General features: G+C 52.3%; 1 protein-coding gene across 4 annotated transcripts in view; it reads right to left on the bottom strand.

The window, feature by feature from the left end:
• Positions 1-13,331, bottom strand: part of NF2 (NF2, moesin-ezrin-radixin like (MERLIN) tumor suppressor) — a 73,816-nt gene that overhangs the window by 41,379 nt on the left and 19,106 nt on the right. For 2 of the 4 annotated variants that reach the window (XM_079762441.1, XM_079762440.1), the window contains exons 2-5: positions 11,366-11,437; positions 9,543-9,668; positions 6,662-6,784; positions 3,701-3,784 (exon numbers count right to left, since the gene is read on the bottom strand). In XM_079762441.1, the coding sequence (XP_079618567.1) occupies positions 3,701-3,784; positions 6,662-6,784; positions 9,543-9,668; positions 11,366-11,437 (405 nt within the window). The remainder of the gene's footprint in view (positions 1-3,700; positions 3,785-6,661; positions 6,785-9,542; positions 9,669-11,365; positions 11,438-13,331) is intronic. The other 2 variants (XM_079762443.1, XM_079762442.1) reach the window with 1 other exon arrangement.

Below are 13,331 nucleotides of genomic sequence, written 5' to 3'. Positions count from 1 at the left end.
ACTGCCGATGTAAAACCCAACAGGTGGTTTTCAGACACCGCGAACGGTTTGCCGTGCCCTGCCCCATGGACTGAACCGAAGGCCCCGCCCGTACTTTTGATTCATCTGTAACTCCAACCCCAACCAACAAGTGTGGTCCTTGTCAACTGAACCGTATGATGAATATTTGTGTTTTCACTTTGAGGGTGACTGTTTCTTTATGCTGCGGAATTAACTGTGTGTATATCACGCAAACAGCTAGAACACTGTCATGGACACACTGGTGGGTAATGACAGTCCGCGTGCTAATGAGCTCAATTCCCCCCCCACACACACACACACTTCTAAAGGTCCTTGCCGTCTCAGAAAGGCCGTGGAAGAAAACAAACTGAACGTAATGGAAGGAACCAGGGGGATTTACCGAAAAGTCTGGACTAATGTGACCATGCAAATGAATCTGGGATTTTAAAAACATATATATATTTTTTATTGATTTCAGAGAGGAAGGGAGAGGGAGACAGAAACATCAATGATGAGGGAGAATCATTGGTCGGCTGCCTCCTGCAGGCCCCCCCACTGGGGGTCGCGCCCACCACCCGGGCATGTGCCCTGACCGGGAATCGAACCGTGACCTCCTGGTGCACAGGTTGATGCTCAACCACTGAGCCACGCCGGCCGGGCTGAATCTAGGGTTTAGCGAACGGCATGTGTGATGCCTGGAGACCTCCCTCAGGCAACAGACCGTGAGGGGCGAGAGCAAAGTGTGGAGTTAGGCAACCAGACCCCAGGTTTCCCACCATGACCCCTTTCTCTGGTTCCATTCTGCTTCAAATCCCGTCCACCAAGTTACGGGCTACAAATTCCATTAGAAAAAAAAAAAAGAATTAGCCCGGCTGGTGTGGGTCAGTGGTTGAGCTTCAACCTATGAACCAGGAGGTCACGGTTTGATTCCCCGTCGGGGCATATGCCGGGGTTGCGGGCTCGATCCCCACTGTGGGGCATGCAGGAGGCAGCCGATCAGTGATTCTCTCTCATCATTGATGTTTCTATCTCTCTCTACCTCTTCCCTCCTCTCTGAAATCAATGAAAAAATTTTTAAAAATTAATATAAAGTATCGTGACTTTAGACAAATTATTACTCCATTCTGAGCCTTAAATCCGTCACCTATAAAACACGCATAATACTTTTCAAGCCCTGGCTTATGGCAAAGACTACACGGAGAATCGCACAAAATATTCATGTTACAACACTTTGTAAAACGGTAAAACACTACAGGCATCTACGATCTTATAAATACTATCATCAGAAATACCCTCTTAATATTAACCAGCAGTCCTGGAAACTGGAGAGGATGTAAAAATAATCCTTCGTTTCCCAAATGCAGACTCGAAGTCATAGATTCCCTTTATTTGTGAGATCCCGAGAATTTACACCGGAAAAAAAACACACAAAAAAAACACACACAGAACATCCTCCTCCATATGAGCCACATATGTGCTCTGTGAATCACTTTCATCTCTAAATTAGTAGGGCTTTCCTACAGTGAAATCTGTTTAAGCAAACATCTGCTGGTTCCCAGACAAGTTCCCTCCCCGCACAAACACACACACACACACACACACACACACACACACACACACACGTACACATATACACAGGTGGCCTTTGAATTTGTGGCCCAAAATCCATGCAAAGAAAACGCAGCCTCTGAGATGGAAGCCCTTCAAGGAGAGAGGGGGTGTCCTTGAGCGCCGGGGCCTCCGCTCAGCTGGGGAGAGAGCGTGCTAAACAGGAACTCCGTTCCGGGCCAGGAAGTGCTCGGATTTAATGAGGGTGACAATGACTGCTTCATCGCTGTCAGGGTGATACTGATTGAAAGGGCACATTTTTCCTGTTATTAATATTCTTAATCAAAGCATAAAAGGAAGCATATGTCTTCGTTGAATCAAGGCCCATTTTCTGTGGGTCTTTTCTTTTTTTTTTTCTTTCCCCCAATGACTCATTTTTCTGGGCAGTAGAAGAGGGGGAGGCACAAAATGTAATCCCAGGGCCATGAATTCTGCCTTTAGCTTTACCCTAAGATTGCCCGAATGACCTTGGGCACGTGGCTTAGCCTGTACTGTGACAGAATCAACACCCACTTGTTCAGGCCGGCGAGCACTCTGCCGCCATCAGCCCGGGCGTCAGATGACTCCGAGTCATCGAGTGACTCCCGGGGCTTGTCGGTCTGACTAGCATGTACAGACTCCTTCCTCCGCCAAGTGACAGGCTAACGGGTTACTTCCTGACTTTGACCTGAAATCACAATAAACTACTCCAAAAAAAGTAGGCTAAAGAGTGAAGAGCGTCTTATTCATTTTGGTAACACTGCAGGGCTATGGCATCAGGGGACAGACACCTCTAACTGCAAAGGAAAACACTAGCCGAAGACGATACAAAAATCACCACAGTCATCAAGATGCCCTAATTCTGCTGTAACCGGTCTGGCTCAGTGGATGGAGCGGCGGCCTGCGGACTGAAGGGTCCCAGGTTCGATTCCGGTCAAGGGCATGTACCTTGGTTGCGGGCACATCCCCAGTGGGGGGTGTGCAGGAGGCAGCTGATCCATGTTTCTCTCTCATAGATGTTTCTAACTCTCTATCCCTCTCCCTTCCTCTCTGTAAAATATCAATAAAATATATTTAAAAAATATATATATATGCCCTAATTCTGGAACTTCTTTATGCGGCGGTGAAAGGTGGTGAGTGAGCAGAGGGGATGAGAGAAAGCGGCACATGACTGCAGTGGAAATCAGGGGGACCTCAGGCCCCCTGGGGGCTGGCCCTGTCACTGGTCTTACAGAAACAGGGAGGACAAAAACACACGATCACTGGTCTCCCTTTCCTGCCATTCTCAATCACTGGGAACGCCTTTCCGCTGGCCGGACAGCTCAACGGGGCTCAGCGGCCAAAGAGCTGGAGTGCCCAGCCGTGAGCAGGGTGGCGTGCCCATCGGGTGGAGGGAGCGGGCCACTCTCTAGGGGACGGTGAGGGCCCATCCCACAGGGCTGCTGGTCCACCGAAGATGAGTTCGCAGTGAGCACCTGGGCCTTTCTGACCTAAAGGCCATGTTTGACCCAAACTGGAGATCGTAAATTCCTTTTTCCTGGTTAATAATAAGAGAGGTTGGGCCCGGCCGGCGTGGCTCAGTGGTTGAGCGTCAACCTAGGAACCAGCAGGTCACGGTTCGATTCCCGGTCAGGGCACAGGCCCGGGTTGCGGGCTCCATCCCCAGTGGGGGGTGTGCAGGAGGCAGCCGATCCGTGATTCTCTCTCATCATTGATGTTTCTTTCTCTCTCTCTCTCTCTCTCTCTCTCTCTCTCTCCCTCTCTGAAATCAACAAAAATATATTTTAAAAGAAAGGAAAAAAAAAAAAGAAAAAGAAAAAGGAGAGGTTGGTTCAGTAAGTGTAAGGAACCACGTGTGCACAATGAGATCACAAAGAAAAGTTATCAAGCTACACACTTACTTGTACACACACACACACACACACACACACACACACACACACATGCTCACGAGATCATACAGAAGTGAGACTTGGTTCCCCCCAGACCCTCCCCCCTCGCTGGGGAAAGCCTCCCTGAAGTCTAGAAAACCCCAAGAAACAGATGACTAAGAGCAACCCCGCGCGCGCGACACGTTCCTGCCCCGCAAAACTGCGTCCTTCTTGGAGCCTACCTTGGCCTGGACGGCGTACGAAGCCAGCAGCACAGACGCCTCGGGCGGGCAGTAGATCTTTTCATCCAAGATCTGCTTCTTCACCTGGAAGGGGCGACAGGGGACACGTGGCAGCGAGCCGCGCGGCTGGTCACGGCGGACAGCGGCAGGGCGTCCCGATGAGGGCCGCCTGCCAAGCCGGCCTGCGAACGACGCTGACAAAAGGGTACGATTTCTTTTTATTTATTTATTTATTTTTTTACTGCTGCAGACAGGGTGGGAGCTCAGGCGCTGAGAGGTTATTGGTGAGACGGCCATGCGTGAACACCCCTCATTGCCTTCTGCTCACGATCAAGTGCTGAGGAGGAAAGACCGTCTTCATGGTTACAACCGAGATGAACGGAGCCTGGCTCGGTGGACAGAGCATCGGCCAGCGGACGGACCCAAGGGTCCCGGGTTCGATTCCGGTCAAGGGCATATACCTCGGTGGCAGGCTCCTCCCTGGCCCGGGCCCTGGTCGGGGCTCGTGCAGGAGGCAACCAATCAATGTGTTTCTCTCACATCGATGTTTCTCTGTCTCTCCCTCTCTCTTCCATTCTCTCTAAAAAAAAATCAATGGAAAAATATCCTCAGGTGAGAATTAACACCCCCCCCCCCAAAAAAAAGAGAGAGACAGAGAGAGAGAGAGAGACAGAGAGAGAGAGAGAGAGAGAGAGACTAACATCTGGGCCGGGACAGAGGAGCGGCTCTGATGGGGGCTGAGCCTCAGCCCCGCTGAGCACACGCAGCACCAGCGGGAACGGCGTCTAATTTCTAGTCTGAACACAAGAGAAAAGGCGGCGAGGCCACCGAGTTACGACTGCGGGGAACAAACCATCCCTTTCGGTGCGGCTGCTGTAAGGAAAAAGGAAGCAGTAAAGTGGGATCGATGAAACCGTTAAGCACACTGTGAGGTCCAGGAAATATAGCTCTTAGGCCGTAACGCTGAATGGACGTATCCCACGGCACTTAATTTCTCAGGACGGCGCGGCGCGTGATGTTCCCGACACAGCGGCGAGGGAGCCGCGGGGAGCGGGGGCAGCGAAATAAACACATCGGGAAAGCCAGCTCTCCCTTCACCGATGCCAACAGCCACCAGATCCACAGACGCAGCAAACTGCGCCTGGCTCGGCCGCGACGACGCCCCGACGTTTCCGTGCGAGGGGAGAGCGCGCCAAAGGCGCATGAGGGCGGGCACCGCTCCCCAGGGCTGACAAGAGGGCCATCTCCACAACGGGAGGGCCTTCGGGGGCCTGGGGGGGGTCCTCCTGTGGTTTCCTTCAAAGCAGTGTGACTTCCTCGTCCTTCGGTTTCTTGTCAAAGGGGAAAAAAGCCGCACTGCAGGAAAACCGAGAGGACTTCCCACTGAGAGAAAGTGTTGGGATGGGGGAATATGTAGGCGTAGATGTGCATTTGTGTGTATATATACATACATCCTTTTTTTTTTTTTTACAAACATTTTTTTGTAAAAAATTATTTGGAGGCCCTGGCCGGTGTTGCTCAGTGGATAGAGCATCGGCCCTCGGACTGAAGGGTCCCGGGTTTAATTCCAGTCAAGGGCACGTACCTCGGTTGCAGGTTCGATCCTCGGCCCCAGTCTGGGCCCATGCAGGAGGCAACTAATCAATGTGTCTCTCTCACATCGATGTTTCTCTCTCTCTGTCTCTCCACCTCCCTTCCACTCTCTCTAAAAAAAATCAATGGAGCCCTAGGCAGCTTGGCTAATTAGATAGAGTGTCAGCCTGCAGACCAAAGGGTCCTGGGTTCGATTTCGGTCAAGGGCACGTACCTCGGTGGCAGGCTCCTCCCCGGCCCGGGCCCTGGTCGGGGTGCATGCAGGAGGCAACCCATCGATGTGTTTCTCTCACATCGATGTTTCTCTCTGTCTTTCCCTCTCTTTTCCACTCTCCCTAAAAACCAATGGAAAAATATCCTCAGGTGAGGATTAACAAAACAAACGGGGAAAAAAAAATTGGGGGGGGGGGGGGAGAATGTTATTAACTTACTATTTCCTGAATGAATGCAATAGCCCGAGGCTCGAACTAATTTTTGAGCCCGGACTAGGTGACAGACCATCCATTGACTTCTGGGAGACCATGTGATTGATACCCTGGCTGCACTCTTGCCCACGACGGACAGCGGGCGCCTGCGGGCACACGAGCAGCTCCGGCGCCCATCACTGTAACCAACCCTGAACACCGGGGAAGCTCTGATCCAGCGGTAAGGACACCAGCAAAACGGACAAGGTTTTCATCCTCACACTAACCCACCCCCGGCCCCCAACCCCCACCGCGCCCCCGGCCGGCCGGCTAGCTGTCTTGGAACCTACAGTTAGCAACAGATCTCCGAACCCCTTCAGTCTGGTTGAGGGGTTACATACGGAACGCCTACTGCGCACTCCGTGGGCCTAGCCTTTAAGGAGCTCGCTATCAATGAGGGAGGGAGGGAGGCCTGAGACGATGACAGGCGAGGAGTAGCACGCAGACAGGGAGTAGCATAAAGCGGGACGTGCGAAGCTCCACGTGCAGGGATTAATCAGTGGCGCTGGAGTCCCGGACTCCTGCCCTCACGGGAACGGACGCTGAGCTTTTGGGACAACTGTTCTTTGTAAGACTCTCTTTCGGCTCCCTGTGCAACGGCTGAGGACTTTCGGGTTAGCGAGCAGAGAAACGGGATCTATCGTCAAAGAGGTTTCAATCGTTCGCCATCACACGTCTGCTGTTTCGCCTGACACTTCTCTGCACTCGAATCTCCTCCTATCCTAAAGGCGTTGTCCATTTCAGAACCGAAAGGACCGGCTTTCTGGAGGTGGGACCTTTTCACCACGTGAGGCCTCCCGGGTCAGCTCCGGGGACGCCACGGACAGTCTTCCTTCGTCAGGCCGCGTTAACGCCTCTGCAACCCGGCCCGAGTGCGCATTCCAGGAGCGAGGAACTACTGTACCTGCAGGAAGAACAGATGCTGCGTGATCTCCTGAACCAGCTCCTCCTCGGCGTTCTCGGGGTAAAACTTGGCCAGGAAGTGAAAGGTGACCGGCTCTTCCTTCGAAACATCGTGATCCAGCACCTGCAAAATGGCAGAGCAGAAGACAAACCGGCTACGTTGGCACCTCCCCCACCCCGCCCCGTACCCCCATCGAAGAACCTCTCGCAGGGAGCCTATGAATATTTTTCCCCCTCTAAATTCATCACATGCCCGGCCGGTGTGGCTCAGTGGTTGAGCATCGACCTATGAACCCAGGAGGTCCCGGTTCAATTCCCGGGCAGGGGCACATGCCCGGGTTGCGGGCTCGATCCCCAGTGGGGGGCGTGCTGGAGGCAGCCGATCAACGACTCTCTTTCATCATGGATGTTTCTCTCTCTCTCTTTCCCTCTCCCTTCCTCTCCGAAATCAATCAAAATATAGTTTTAAAAAGTAATAAATTCATCACATTTCCCAGAGGTTGTGATTAACAAGAGGTATTACTTCAAACGGCCTTTCTGAAGCAAGCTAATGAATGTGTGCCCGAGGGGTGAGGAGAGCTAAGATTAAGGCACGAGTGTTCTCGAGGCCACAGAGGCCGTCAACAATTATAAATGTCTGACTCGGAGGTCTTGGGCTACTGCCCTTACTGGCAGGCGGAATGTTTTTTTTCTAATTTTTTTTTGAAAGTAGTGGGATATTTCTTTATTCTCTTTTCTTGCTGCCAACCACCCCCGCCATTTAAGGTCCGTATTGGAATGGAGCTTAGGACGATGAGCTAAATCTCTGTCAAATCGGCTGAACACCAGCTAAGCAGGAGACCGTGAGACGTGTCCCCCCGTGGCGACCCTGTCTTTCCAGGGACCTCCAGAGACGCCCCACAAAAGCACTTGAGCGCAGGCGGTAAGCCGCACGCCTTTCATCTTCCAGCAATCCCACCCGCCCCCCGAAAAGCCTGCGCCATCTGCTCTCCAGAACGAGTTTCCCTCCAGGCCATAAACACGCCACGTGACGGGCTCCGAGTCCCCGTGAACATGGGTCACAGTTGACTTCCTGGCGCCCCCAGTCCGGTAGCCGTTTGGCCAACACGCAGGGAGACGACGTAAATTCGCCTTGCCGAGAATCGTGAGAAGATTCGAGGGAGTTTTGCTGTCTTTGGTAGATCGCTTTCCACGCCCCCCGTCCAAATTCCCATCTGTGGTTCCCAAGAGACATAAAATAAACCTGATCTCGGACAATCTTTTTTTTTTCTTCTTTTTTTTTTGGTATTTTTTTATAGATTTTTTTTAAAATATAATTTTATTGATTTCAGAGAGGAAGGGAGAGGGGGAGAGAGAGAGAGAGAAACATCAAAGATGAGAGAGAATCATTGATCGGCTGCCTCCTGCATGCCCCTCACTGGGGATTGAGCCCGCAACCCGGGCACGTGCCCTTGACTGGAATCGAACCTGGGACCCTTCAGTCTGCAGGCTCATGCTCTATCCACTGAGCCACACCAGCCAGGGCTGATCTCGGACAACCTTGCTGGCATCGGCACAAGGTGGGCAATTGGACGTTCGAGATCACTGGGAAATACCGTGTGGAATGTATAACCTGCGGGGGTTCCAACACGAAGATCCAGATGAGTGTGTCCATCTGTAAGTAATCTTGAACACTTGAGTTTAGAGTCCAAGTGGCAAAAGTCGGGGGGCTTTTATGGTTTATCATGCCACGTAGCAGATGATAAAGTCGGGTCCCATTTGGGGTAGGAATTAGACACTGACTTCCTCTGAGATTCGCTGACAAGAACATGTGGCCCTGGTCTCAACCATCTTCGTGGTTAGTAGGTCCGTATATCTCTGTGTGCACGTATGAGCCCACCCGGAGGGCCGTCTCCCCGGGCGATAGTCACGTCTGCGCCACATCAGAGCTGCGGGGAGCCCTCTTCAGGCCACAGAAGCCCCAGAAAATCACGAGGACTACAGGGACACCCTTCCTTCATCACAGGGACCACGCGCTCTTTATTCCTTAGGTCGCATGAACGATTAGACTGAGTTGGGCCATGGTGTTTCTCAAAAAGACTCTTAGCCCGGCCGCCGTGGCTCAGTGGTTGAGCATCGACCTATGAACCAGGAGGTCACGGTTCGATTCCCGGTCAGGGCACATGCCCCGGTTGGGGGCTCCATCCCCGGTGTGGGGGGAGGGGGCGTGCAGGAGGCAGCCAATCAATGCTTCTCTCTCATCACTGATGCTTCTATCTCTCTCTCTCTCCCTCTCCCTTCCTCTCTGAAATCAATAAAAATATATTTAAGCCCTAGCCGGTTTGGCTCAGTGGATAGAGCATCGGCCTGCGGACTGAAGGGTCCCAGGTTCGATTCTGGTCAAGGGCACAAGCCCGGGTTGCAGGCTCGATCCCCAGAGGGGGGCGGGGCAAGCAGGAGGCAGCTGATCAATGCTTCTCTCTCATCGTTGATGCTTCTATCTCTCTCTCTCCCCCTCTCCCTTCCTCTCTGAAATCAATAAAAACACATTTAAAATAAAATGAAATCTCATAAAGCACACAAGCCCCAAGGAAACCTTTCAACGACGTATATTCTAAGTAACGTTATGTCACTTTCATTCACAAAGCCTGACGAGTGGCTCAATGAGCTGTCAGCCCGGGGATGACGAGGAGAGGAGCCAGGGGCGGCAGCAGTTTAACGGTGGCGGGTTCTGCGTGCCCAGGAGAGCCTGGGAGGGGTGGAAATGAGCCCCCTTCTCTACCCTGGGTCCGCCCAGCCCCACGGCGAGCAGACACGCTGGGCCCATGCTCGGTGGGGGGGGGGGGGGGGGGGGGACCGGCGCGCACACCAGCCCCTCCGGCTTCATCCACGTCCAGCCCCACCTTCTTGTCCGTCTTGAGCCAGGCCACGGTGTCCTTGATCGTGTACTGTAGCCCGAAGAACCAGGTTTCCCGCAGCCCCAGGGTCCGGCACACCAAGTCAAACAGGTCCTTCCCTTTCCACTTCATCTGCAACACGGCAAACCGAGAGGGGAAAGAAAGAAAGAAAGAAAGAAAAAAAAACATTGTGAGCCGGCATTATTCACAATAGCTAAGATCTGGAAACAGCCCAAGTGCCCCTCAGGAGATGAGTGGATAGGAACGCTGTGGGACATGTACACGATGGAATACTATGCAGCTGTAAAAAAAAAAAAAGGGATCTCTTACCCTTTGGGACAGCATGGATGGACCTGGAAAATACTACGCTAAGTGAAAGAAGCCAAGCTGAGAAAGACAAATATCACATGATCCCGCGTATTTATGGAATCTAATGAACAAAATAGATTGGCTGACAAAATAAGACCCAAAGCAGGGAGGCATGGAACAGACTGGCATACCTCCATGTGCGGTTGGGGGGACGAGAAGAGATAAACCAAAGAACTGATATACTTATATGCATAGCCCATGGACACGGGCACTAAGGCAGTGAAGACCCCGGGGGCGGGGGTGGAGATAGGGGCTGGGAGGAGGGAGGAAGGGGAGGGGGAATGGGAGATACCTGTATTACTATCAACAGTAGTGTGTGTGTGTGTGTGTGTGTGGGTGTGTGTGTGCAAGAGGTTTCAATAATTCTCTCGTCATTGATGTTTCTATCTCTCTCTCCCCCTCTCCCTTCCTCTCTGAAATCAATAAAAATTATATATATATATATATATATATACTAGAGGCCTGGTGTACGAAATTCGTGCACGGGCGGGGGTGGGGGTGGAGTCCCTCAGCCCGGCCTGAACCCTCTCCAATCCGGGATCCCTCTTGCAATCTGGGATCACTTGCTCCTAACTGCTCACCTGCCTGCCTGCCTGATCGCCCCTAACCACCTCTGCCTGCAGGCCTGATCGCCCCTAACCGCCTCTGCCTCAGCCCTCACTACTGTGGCTTTGTCCAAAAGGACGTCTGGAAGATGTCTGGTCTAATTAGCATATTACCCTTTTATTAGTATATATATATATATATTTTTTTTTTTTTTAAGAAAACCATACACACCAAACACTGTGAGCAAGAGCCATAATCTGCTCAAACCTCTTCTCTGCACCCTCCACTCTCAGGGGCCACGGCGTGGAGATGACACGACGGTGGCTGACGGGCACAGGGCTCCCAGCTCTCCTTCCGCCCTCGTGTGAAGGCTTCCTCCACAGAACCAGGACGGGGAGATACCGATCAGAGCTGCATAGCATGGCTCCGTCGCTGCCCAGCACACGCGGTGTCTCCCTCGCACAGGTCCCCACAGACCCCGCCGTCCCCAGAGCTCCTTTAGGGAAACGGGGAAACGCGTCCTCGCCCAGGAGCGCCGGGCCTCTGGCGTTAACCCGGGGAGGGGGCTCTGTTCCAGGCACATTGATTTCCTTGAGATTCTGTCATTGATTTTTTTTTTTTAATCACGACCTTGTCCTTTAATAAAAGGCTAGCAGCGGTCTGTTGTTTGTTTGTTTGCTTCACTTTGTTTTAAAATGTAAAGGCTGGTTTGACCAGAACATTTTTTTTTTAAAGCAACCTAGGAAAAGATGTAACCGAAGTCATAAATCACGGAGAAAAACGACATGAGAGACGAGTCAGTCCACTCCGATCATGATGTGGAGCGGAGGCCAAAGGGGAGGCCACTTGCCCGCACGGAGCCATTTCAGACTCTCGGCGTCTGAACCAGGGGACGAATGGAGACCGATAAGGACCTGAGCGACGGCCGCTAGACCCTCGCCTCGGCCGTCCAATCTCGCGGCTGGAAAAACAAGTTCCACGTCTTCCTAGGGAAAGAAAATGCCCAGTGGTTTTTAGTAAATGTTGCCACCTTGTGGCTTTCGAGCTAAATCACCCAACTTGTTCCCAAACTGCCAGTGGGCCTCGGCCCGCCCCCCTACCCCCAAGGGCCCCCAGGTGGGCATTCAAATGTTCCCCAGTACAGTCATGAGCATGTGAGACGAGACACATCACAGCATCAGGGGGCAGAGCAAGAATGATCTTGGGACTCAATGACGGCGTCGCCGGACGCCAGAAGAACAAGACCACTTGACTGCAGACCCAGCTCTCCGTCTGCCCTCATTAGACATCTCCACCCAGGCCCGGCCGGCGTGGCTCAGTGGTTGAGCGTCGACCTACGAACCAGGAGGCCCAAGGTTCGGTTCCCGGTCAGGGCACATGCCCGGGTTGTGGGCTTGACCCCCAGTGGGGGGCGTGCAGGAGGCAGCCGATCCATGATTCTCTCTTACCATGGATGTTTCTCTCTCTCCCTCTTTCTTCCTCTCTAAAATAAATAATAATAATAATAATAAATAAATAAAAAAGAAAGAAAGAAATCTCTACCCAGTTCCTGGCACACCGAAGGTGCATAATGAAAAGGAAGGAGGGAATAATTAGGGTTTAGACGACTTGGTATAAAAGCAAAGAGGAAAAAAAAATAAGTCAGGCCTCTGACATCCGATTGGCTTTGGCTAAACCCTGCATCTCCAGAGGACTTCTCACGGAGGGCTTCTATTTTTAATATCTGTGAATGGACAGTGTGTTCTCTGCGGGGCTCTCGACGGGAGAGCCCGTCCCTCTCCCCGGCCTGCAGTCCAAGCGGAGAGCAAAGTGGCAGCCCAGATGGCAGGACTCCAAACCCGCAGCAGACAAGTGGCTGGGACGCGTCCTGGCTGCTGCTGTCCTTCGCCGGGGCCGTGTCCCCCATCTGTCCTTCTCGCTCTGCCCCGTCCCCTCCCTGTGACCTTAGGGAGGCCCCCGAGACACGACAAAGGCTGACATTCTCTTTAGAAATTATTTCCCAGAGAATAAAATCAAATGACAATTTAAAAAAAAAAATGATCCCTTTCCCCCTTTGGAGGGCTTCATACCGCGCGCTGGCACACCGCGTCCCTGTCTGACAACAGGACAAAGGGTTTTTTCCACGCACGGCAGGTTTCCGTTCCTACGGGCAGACGGCGCTGAAGAAATGTTATTTTGGAAAACGAGAAGCTTCGGGACGCTGATGATTCTCTTGTCTCTATTTTAAGCCGGTACACAGTATATAAATTATAAATGACTACCTTGCTACAAGATAATGGAACAATAAAAAAAACCCACAGACATTAGCTTGGAGAAGTTAAACACCCAAGGGCCAAGATCAAAGTAATTCCGAATCCTCCCTAACTCACAGCCCCGGCCAGGCCGGGATACGGCACGGTCGGCACCGTCGGCTCGGCACCACGGCACCACGGCACGGCAGGAAGGGGCTGCACACGGGATGCCCGGGCATCGAAGGAAGCTGCAAAGGGGATGACGGGGGGAATGTCCTGACTTGGGAGTTTAAATTCTCAAGCGTAATACCGCATTAATGCAGTTTTCTTGTATTCCTTCCTACTTCCTTGCTTGTAAAACGCAAAACTATCCCTGTGGAATGCAGAGCCCATGTCTTTGTTCCCAGGGAGGAGGGGAGGGGGGAAGTTCTCACACTGATTCAAAATGCCCTGCTTGGATTTGTAACTTATGGCCCTGGCTGGTCCGGCTCAGTGGATAGAGCGTCGGCCTGCGGACCGAAGGGTCCCAGGTTCGATTCCGGTCAAGGGCACATGCCCGGGTGGCAGGCTCGATCCCCAGATGTTTCTATGTCTCTTTTCCTCTCCCTTCCTCTCTGAAATCCATAACAATATATTTTTTAAAAAGAAA

Source organism: Cnephaeus nilssonii, assembly GCF_951640355.1.
Source record: "Cnephaeus nilssonii genome assembly, chromosome: 22".
NCBI lineage: Eukaryota > Metazoa > Chordata > Mammalia > Chiroptera > Vespertilionidae > Cnephaeus > Cnephaeus nilssonii.
The sequence above is the reverse complement of the archived record's forward strand: the minus strand, read 5'-3'. Positions and strand labels throughout refer to the sequence as shown.